The following is a 9,216-nucleotide window of genomic DNA, read 5'->3' as shown; positions in this document are numbered from 1 at the left end:
GGCGGAGGAGGAGCGCGCGAGGGTCTCTTCTCTTCTCAAGCTCCAATAGCATGTGAAAGAACATTCCTTATAAGGAGGTCCAACTCCTCTTCCACTTCTGGGATGGGACTAAACTTCCCACCTCCACCTTTTTTTTGAGAAATCACTTCCCAACTCCACCTAGTGCCAATAAACCCACATGGGCCCTTAGAGATTTTCAGAAATTGCCATATGGGCATAAAGCCCATCTCAAATTTCAGCATGTAGTCTATAGCGGAATCTCTAAAAAGACTTAGGTGGTGTTTGGTTCTCTAGTCGTAGGACTTTTTCTAGTCCCAACTAAAAAGTCCCTAGTCTCTAAAAAGTCTCTCTCTGTTTGTTTGCAGAGACTAAAAAGTTCCTAGTCCCTTCCTAAAGGTTATTAAATGACCATGTTGCCCCTGGTATATAGAAAAATAACAATCAAACAACACCATGTGGTGACGGGCAATGAGTGCATGGAGGGGCATTGTTGGAAAAGTCCCAAAAAGTCCCAAAAAGACTCTCCTTGAGAGTTTTCTTCATTTAGTCCCAAATGCCTAGTTTAGTCCCTAAAAAGTCCTTCCCGTTTGGTAAAAAAGTCTCTAAAAGGGACTTTTTCTAGTCCCTACACAAAAAAGTCCCTAGAAACAAACACCCCCTTATATTTAAAAACGGGGAGAGTATATTTCATTAATCTTATAAATGATTAAAGTTTGGCTCAAAATATTAGAAGCCTTAATAAATCTGGACGGAGGTAGTAACAGTATAACTCTGCCTTGTCTTATGTCCCGGACGCATTGGAATAACTGTGTGCGATGTGATCTCAGATTCCGATACGGGTCAATAGTTCAATTAATTCCATCGATATCTGTACCCAAGCTGGATAAAATCGCTAGGCAATGCCATCGTCGGTGTCTCCTGCACACCGCAGCTCCTGCTCGGCGTTGACCGCTTTGGCGGCCGCGAGCTCCTTGCTTTTGCCCCACAGAAACGCATAGAGGCCGACGACGACGAGCGCCGCTCCCATCACGCCGCCGAGGTAGACGTCGGTTCCGAGCACGACGGCGTCGACGGCGGTGGTGCCGACGAGCGACAGGGAGTTGAACATGGGAGGGTACACCGGGCCGCGGCGCTCCACCGCCCACGACACGAGCACGAACGTGACGCCCGTGTTGAACACCCCGGAGTAGACCACCGTGGCCAGCTGCAGGTCCCAGCGCAGCGTCCACGTGCGCGCCCATCCATGTCCGTCGCCGGCAGGGGCGAGGACGACCGCCACGGCCGCGGCCACGGCAGACTGCAGGCTGCCCGCGGCGCACGTGAGCGCCGTGGCCCAGTACCGGGACGGGAACACCTTGGTGACCTTGGCCTGCACGACGAACCAGAGCGCGTAGCTGACGCAGCTCCCGTACAGGAACAGCGTGCCGACGGCCATGTCGCGGCCGCCGTGGGGCGAGGCGACGTCGGGGTTGGCGTGGGAGGACTGCCGGAGGTGCGGCAGCAGGAGATGGGTGCCCTTGCAGAGGGGGACGACCATGGTGCCGGCCACGCCCACGACAGCTCCGAGGAGCTTCATCCTACTGGCCCAAGCGACGAGGGAGAGGCGCTCGGCTCGGAGCCCAACGGCGATGATGAAGGTAGCGGTGGGGACGAGGTTGAGGAAGTTGACGGCGTAGGCGGCGCTGGTGGCCCGCAGGCCGCAGTAGTACAGCCCCATCGCCAGCAGCACTCTACAAGACGTATACATATATAAGCTTGCGAGAGGAATATTAATATAAATTAAAAATAATTAAGAATGAGTTTATGCACAATATGTACGCCTCTGTACATCTCAATTCCAGTTATACGTACTCCCTCCGTCCGAAAATACTTGTCATCAAAATGGATAAAAAGTGATGTATCTGAAACTAAAATATGTTTAGATAAATCTCCTTTTATGCATTTGGATGACAAGTATTTCCGGACGAAGGTAGTGCTAATTAGCCTACAAAAATGTCTTACATTTCGAGATGAAGGTATTACTTTTCTTCTACTCAGAACAAGATTATGCTTTTTCCCTTGAAAACATGATGTATTTTTTTCTTCAGATTTGCTGTTTAATTATAACTAAGGTGACTTGTGTCTTTGCAGAAGTTTGCAAACGGGCAAATCACAAATGCATTTCTAAATATAGAACTGCTGGCTGCGCAAAATACAAGCTAGCTACTACTAGTTGTAAGAATAGATTTTTTGTTAGGGGTAGTTGTAAGAATAGATTGGGAGTGGTTGTAGTGCGAACCCGAGCGTTGCGTTGAGGGAAATCCAACCCAGCACTCGCGGGTTCACCTTCTTCCACATCTCCCTGCAACAATTTATTTAATTAATTACCATCAAAAAAACAATTAGGCAGGAACTTATTAATCAGTGCAAGAAGAACAAGCTAGCTAGGTAGCTAGAGAAATGACCAGGACACATCAGAAAAATGGATGCATGGGATACTGTTCGTTCCATATACTGCATGCATGCATCGACGGGAAGAGACGTTATCTCGGTTACTATTAATTACCATCTCGGTTATTCGCAGCAGTAAAATTTACTAGCATCGCAGTCAGTAGAAGTACGTGGTACTACTAATTTCTTGTGCTCTCACAAGAGTAGGTGTGGCTTTCCAAATTGACACACAGACAGAGTAGTACATTAATTAGTGCTGATCTCGTTCGATTAGCAGTACAGTTGGCGTGTTTAGCGCTAGCTAGCTGTCAGGACACTCACCCAACTAATCAAAGCACAGACCAACTGATCCTTGTCCGAACTTTTCAATTCTGTCAAGTGTTTGTCTGGTACATTTCGCCAAAAAAAGGCGTTTGTCTTGTCAACACACTATTAAGCAGTAGGGCAGGAGTATACATCATTTTCCAAATCGGGGAAGAGTGGTACAATTAATTAGCAATAATGATACACCTACAAAGATCTACAAAGGTTTGCATAACCTTCCAAACTTATTTTCCCTCTCTCCCCTGGTTTTAAGTGGGATGAACCCCCTCATCCCCCTACTAACAATTATAATCCTTCACATAAGTTTGTACGTAAAATCTTCAAGTAAACCTTTGTACTTCCAGTGCGTGCGGCCAGCAGTTACTGGTCATGTTCCTACTACTATGTGCATGCATGATCACGGCCGTCCATCCATTGATCAGCACAAATGGAGAGGGTTTCATGCGTGCGTGTAGTGTATGTCTAGCGCTGTCACGAAAACTACCTAATTTGTACGTAATGGCGCCAAAGTTATCAAAGGTTGTCGAATTTGCTAGTTGTAGCCAAATGTGTATCGATGTCAAAAGTTGTATTCTCTCCGTCTCATAATGTAAGAGCGTTGGGACAGAGGGAGTACTAGTTTTACAGTACAATCTCTGTAACATTTATAGAGGGAGTACATGAACACACGTAATACTTCCGGTGCGTGTGGCTACGTGTTTGCTAATTAAATAGATTGGGTGAATAATATCTATATATGACCCGGACCGTCTTATTAACACGGCAACTAATTAATCGGCCGGCGCGGGTCAAATATATGTCGATCCGAACGTTCGTCACTCGAGCTAGCTACATGGTCGGCGTCGCATGCATAGCATAGCATAGCGAATTAATTAGCTAATAAATAACCAGTATACTGAAACAAAATACATACGGAGTACAAAAGACGGTTCATGCATGAATGATTGGATGACGCATGGAAATATACAGTTTGGGGCGGACGCGGCGAACACGCATGGTGAGAGGGATGAAAATTTCCTGGTCATCGACTTTACATCCGATCTGATCATAAACGGCAGAGGAGATCACCAAATTTTGGATTCGATCTAGCACCTCATTTATATGCGAGAGCTCCTTGGTGTCAAGGGCCTAGCTATAAGTCGGGCTAATGTGAAATAGTTTGTTTGGGCCACTTGATGCAGGCCCGTCATCTCGGCCGCTCAGGGCCGACCCCTAGTCAACAAGCGGAGAAGCTGCATCAAAGGCCGCTGATGGGTCTGAGGACAAGTTCGGATCAAGGCCGTCATCCTAGGAGGTAGGGGTTAGGTTGGCGGTGGTGACCACCAGATCTATCTACAGGGTTGGTTCCATCAGGAGGTCGGATTCGCTGTTCCGGAGTTCCTACGTCGGAGGGATCTTTGAGCCGATCTAAGATCCGTCCTGAGAGGACTAGATCACTTCAGGCGTTCGTGATGTAATCCAGGCTTCCGAACATGATGACCTGGTTTAGGGCGAAGTTCTCAAAACGGCCCAAGCGGCCGGTCATATCAGCGTGCAACATGATGCTGCCAAAAGCGAAAAGCTGGTCGGGGACAAAGATGTCACCGCAACCAATACTGCTATCAATCTACAAGCGAGCCATCAATCCTTGGCGATCCAACAATGAGCTCTCAATGAAAGCATCAATGTCGGTGTCAAAACTGGTAGACCTCGGGTAGGGGGCCTGAGCTATGAGATTGGATCGATGGATAACAGGAGACAAGGGACACAGTGTTTTTACCCAGCTCTGGACCTCTTGAAGAGGTAAAACCCTACGTCCTGCTCTTGTTTATATTGTGGATGTATCAAAGTACAGAGTTGATCTACCTCGAGATCATAAGTTGTGGACTAAACCCTAAGGGTAATGGTGACGATGATCAATGTGTCTCTACGAACTAAACCCTTCAGCTTATATAGACACCAGGGTTATCTAAGGTTGCACATGGTCGGTTGCCATCTAGGGGTTACACGTTGATCATAATAGATATACTTGGAGTACACACCAAGTCCTCAGTGAAGCCCGATATGCTAACGCCATAGGTTAGAAGCCTCCAGAGTCCTCCCTCATCAACGGGCTGTCAGTCCGGCCCATGGACTAGACCAGCTAGGCCAGGACACCGCCAGCTACTTACGAGGACATAGAATCCTCCAGCAATCTAGCGTCTAGTAGTATACGTCAAGTCTTTTGGATCTTCCTTTTATGTTTCATGTGCTGCTCGATGCGGCCCAAGATGGTACCGACAAGGGGTCCTCAACCCGGCCCACTAGGCAGGGAGTTGACATGGTGAGAGACCCCTTAGCCGGGACACCGCACCAGTAGAAATAAACAATTTTTACCTTGATGGCATTTCATCAACCAGTTGGTGGCCACATACGATGATGGCAACGGCGGTCGGTCGTGCCGGACGAGCGGGCGTAGGGGTGGCCGGAGAAAGGGTACAAGACATTGGCGAGAATGAGGCGTCGGAGCCTTCTTCTTCTTCTTCTTCTCGTTCGCCTCCTGCTCAACGAGCACCATCGCGGTTGCCGACAGTTGGAGCAGCGGGAGGACTACCAATTGCCCGATGTCGTTTGTGGCCTTGCTACCGGCCTTTGTTGCCGGTGTGGTTGCCCAAAAGAGGTTTTTGTTTCCAAATCTCTTATTTTGTATAGGCGGCGGCGCGTGGGTCGTTTTTGATGATGTCGTGTCAGCGATGGCTGGCGGGGTGGCAGAAGGATCTTGCAGTTCCATTCCGACCAAAATCGAAGGCATTAGTGTTAGCAGCGGAAGCGGGCAGAAAGTGGTGGCCGTTTGGGCGGGAAGGGAGAGGATATGAAGTTTTACTTTGAGAGGGATTGGTTGAGTATATTTGAGAGAGTTGGCTACCTTTTGCCGCGGATTGTTATTTTTTGTTTCCACCTCTAACAGTTTGAAAGATTATTTATGTGCGGTTAGAGAAGCAAAACGAGGAATCGTAAGTTTGTTTTTAGAGGCGTGCTACGTGTCGGCCGGCAGCGAGCCGTTGGATGTGTTGATGCAAGTTGTATATATCGTTCCTCTTGCAACAAGTCTTTTGTTACAAAATCGTTATTTCTTTAATTTTCTTTAATAAGACCTTTGTTGCAAAACATTCTCTTCTCTATTTTTCGGCAATAAGAGCCATGTTAGAAAACCTTTTCTTCTCTAAATTTCTGCAACAAGACCCATATTACACAAACCTCTTCTTCTTCTTCTTCTTCTTCTTCTTCTTCTTCTTCTTCAATTTTCTCCAACAAAACCCTTATTGCAAATGTTACAAATGCATATCCACCGCATCTAAATTTCTACAACAAGATCCATGTTGCAAAAACTGAAACAACATCTCTGACCACGTCATGCACTTGCGCAGTCATCATTTGTTGTCATCGTTCTGCGACACCACCGTTGTTGCAGAGATAAAATGAGGAAGAAGACGTTGTGCCGTAGGCCACGTATTGAGTAAGGGAGGTGGCGAACGCCCCATGCTTAATCGGACGGCAGATTTCCCTTGATTTTTTTAGCATCATAAACTTTATTCATCAAATGATAGCCAGATCGTTTACATAATGGTTAAAAATAAAGTCAAGGATGACAATTTCCATACTTCAGACTTGCCAGAACTAATATAATATTTTGCTAAATCACCCACAACCGAATTGGCCTCTCTACTACGGAGATCAAAAGTGATACTAGCAAACTTCGGTGCCATGAGGAGCACTCGGCTATGATTGGTACGCATGCTCCCATATCTCTACTACTATTATTTATTTTTATTTACATTAAATAAACAAACAAGAACTTTCTTAAATGCACCCCACCATTAGTCCCACAACACCGCATGAACCAATCAGTACCACACGATTAGGCCCACAACTCTCAATCTAACCGTTATTATTAATGTAATACTTTTATGGTGTACACTTAACAATTTCCAACGACTGGAAATTGCAGGTCCCGCATCCGCAAACAAATCCCCATAATCACGGGAGGCACGCAAAAAAGAAATCACCCACCCCTCGGATAATCAGGCAACGATCTCTTGTAATCACGCACCCTCAGTTAAACTTCAAAAGGAAAATCGCTCATCCCCGCGGTCCCTCCCAGCCACCGCCGTGCCACCCAGGGTGCAGGAGCCGCTGCGCCCCCGGCCTCGTGCCGCCCGCAACATGCCGCGCCGCCGTGCCACGAGGGAGCAGGAGCCGTCGTGACCTTGGAATCCCGCTGTGCCGTCCACAGCGTGCTGCGCGCGGCGCCGCCGAGGGAGCAAGGAGCCGCCACCGCCGCCCTTCACCGCCTCTGTGATGTCCCGAGCAGCAACTCGAGAATCACAGGATGAAGTGAGGTAATGGGAAGGGGATTGACCGAGAACGAAGGAGCTTGAGCAGCTCAGTTCATTCATTAATTCGATAATACATCTGGATACATGGTTGGCTTATAAGTATGCCACGACACACACTGCCCTCTGGGCCTCACTCCTTATACACCAAGTCTACAGACTGACGGGTCATGTACCCAGGACATGACACTTCCCCGCCGTCGAAATTGTGCTTGTCTCAAGTGCAATACTCTAGTGAAGCTGGCCTCGGCAACTACAAACCATGAAGTCACCAGAATAGCATGACCATCGAGAATGTTGAAATATGTAACGTAGGGTGTTTGGCGTGTGTGAGTTGTAATCTGATCTGGGTTAGTTCGGCTTTGTCTCCATCATACATAATATTGTGTAGGTTGTTGTAAAACGTAGAGACCAAGCTAGCTACGTCCAGATCGTATCTCCTGTAAACTCCTCGGCCTTTGAGCCCTTTATAACACGCAGCGCGTCCCTGCAGGTTGCATACGCTTCCACCAGATTTTGTATGGTATCAGAGCCACGTCTCTTCCTCATCTACGAACATGTCGCATAGCTCGTCGTCCTCCTCGGCAGCCCTCCCCAACCCCTTCAGCGACCAAGTCACGGAAAAGTTAACCCGTGATAACTTCCTGCCATGGAAGACTCAGGTGTTGCCCTCGATCCATGGTGCCAATCTGATGGGATACCTTGATGGCACACGAGCGGCTCCGGCAGAGGAGATTGATCAAACCCAGGCGGACAAGACCGTCGCCAAGGCGCCAAACCCAGAGTACTTGGCGTGGGTGGCTTGGGATCAGCAGATCCTTGGCTACCTGTTCCGTTCCCTCTCCCGCGATGTCCTGCTGCAAGTGATGGACAAAACCACCTCACGCAGCTTGTGGGAGGTGATCGAGGAGATGTTCTCGTCGCAGTCTCGCGCCCGTGTCATCCAGCTTCGGACGCAGCTCACCAACACCAAGAAGGGAGACTTGTCTGCCTCCGCCTACTTCACAAAGATGAAGGGTTTGGCGGATGAACTTGCTGCAGCGGGCAAGAAGATGGACGAAGATGATCTAATCTCACAAATTCTTGCAGGTTTAGATGCAGACTACAACCCTCTCATGCAGGCAATCTCCGCCAACAACGCCACCGTGCCAATCACGCTCCCTGCCCTCTTCTCTCAGCTCCTTGTGGCGGAGGGACGGCTGGAAGCGCAGAACGTCCAGTACTCGATGAACCTCGCTGCAAAAGGAGGCCGCAACAGCAACTACACCAACTACGGCAACCGCGGCGCGCCCCCAAACTACTCCAACAACAGCCGCAATGGGGGCAGCTACTCCAACAGCAACAACCGCGGTGATGGCCGTGATAGCCGAGGCGGCGGCGGCGGCGGTGGCGGCGGCTACTCGCCCAACCACTACCAGCAGCAGCACCATGGTGGCGGCTCCTCCAACTTCTCCAGCAATAAGAACACCGTTGTGTGTCAGATTTGTGGCTAGGAGGGCCATGATGCATACAACTGTTGGAACAGGTTCAAGAAAAACTACAAGAGGAAAGAAAAATCCGCCAATGCAGCGGCTACCTCCTATGGTGTTGATACCAATTGGTATCTTGACACCGGGGCAACGGACCATGTCACGGGCGATCTGGACAAGCTTATTGTTCGTGAACGCTACACCGGCCATGAACAAGTCCACGTAGCAAACGGGATAGGTATGGAAATTGCACATGTTGGCCATTCTCAGATTCATATCCATGATCGTCCCATTCATCTTAAAAATTTCTTGCATGTCCCAAGTTCCACAAAAAATTAATTTCTGCTCACAAACTTGCTCATGAAAACAATACTTTCCTTGAAATTTACCCGAAGTTCTTTTCTATCAAGGAACAGGGAACGGGGAGAACGCTGCTGCGCGCTCGGAGTAGGGGTGGCCTTTATCCTCTACGTCATACACCATCCATCCATCAAAAGCATGCTCTTGGGGTGTCATCTTCTCGGTGGCATGGACGCTTAGAGCATCCTTCGTTCACCATAGTCGATCAAGTTGTCAAGAAACATAGTCTTCCTGTGTCAAATAAAAGTCATGAGTCTGTTTGTGACGCCTGTCAAAAGGCG

The 9,216-nt window shown here is 48.5% G+C and overlaps 1 protein-coding gene and 1 pseudogene across 1 annotated transcript; one reads left to right on the top strand and one right to left on the bottom strand.

Moving 5' to 3' along the window:
• Positions 1-683: 683 nt before the first annotated feature.
• Positions 684-2,338, bottom strand: LOC147966124 (WAT1-related protein At3g30340-like). Its single transcript, XM_087527115.1, has 2 exons — positions 2,279-2,338; positions 684-1,730 (listed from the first exon to the last, which is right to left on the bottom strand). Exons 1-2 carry the CDS (start codon positions 2,335-2,337, stop codon positions 893-895), a joined length of 897 nt encoding a protein of 298 aa, XP_087383241.1. The 5' UTR covers position 2,338; the 3' UTR covers positions 684-892.
• Positions 2,339-8,155: 5,817 nt separating this feature from the next.
• On the top strand, positions 8,156-8,239 carry LOC147966123 (small nucleolar RNA Z247; annotated as a pseudogene).
• The last annotated feature ends 977 nt before the right edge of the window (positions 8,240-9,216 follow it).

The sequence above is a fragment of the Triticum urartu genome, chromosome 6A (assembly GCF_056163025.1).
Source record: "Triticum urartu cultivar PI428250 chromosome 6A, HENAU_Tu73, whole genome shotgun sequence".
In the NCBI taxonomy this organism is placed as follows: Eukaryota; Viridiplantae; Streptophyta; class Magnoliopsida; order Poales; family Poaceae; genus Triticum; species Triticum urartu.
Note: the sequence above shows the minus strand (reverse complement) of the source record. Positions and strands in the feature narration are given on the sequence as shown.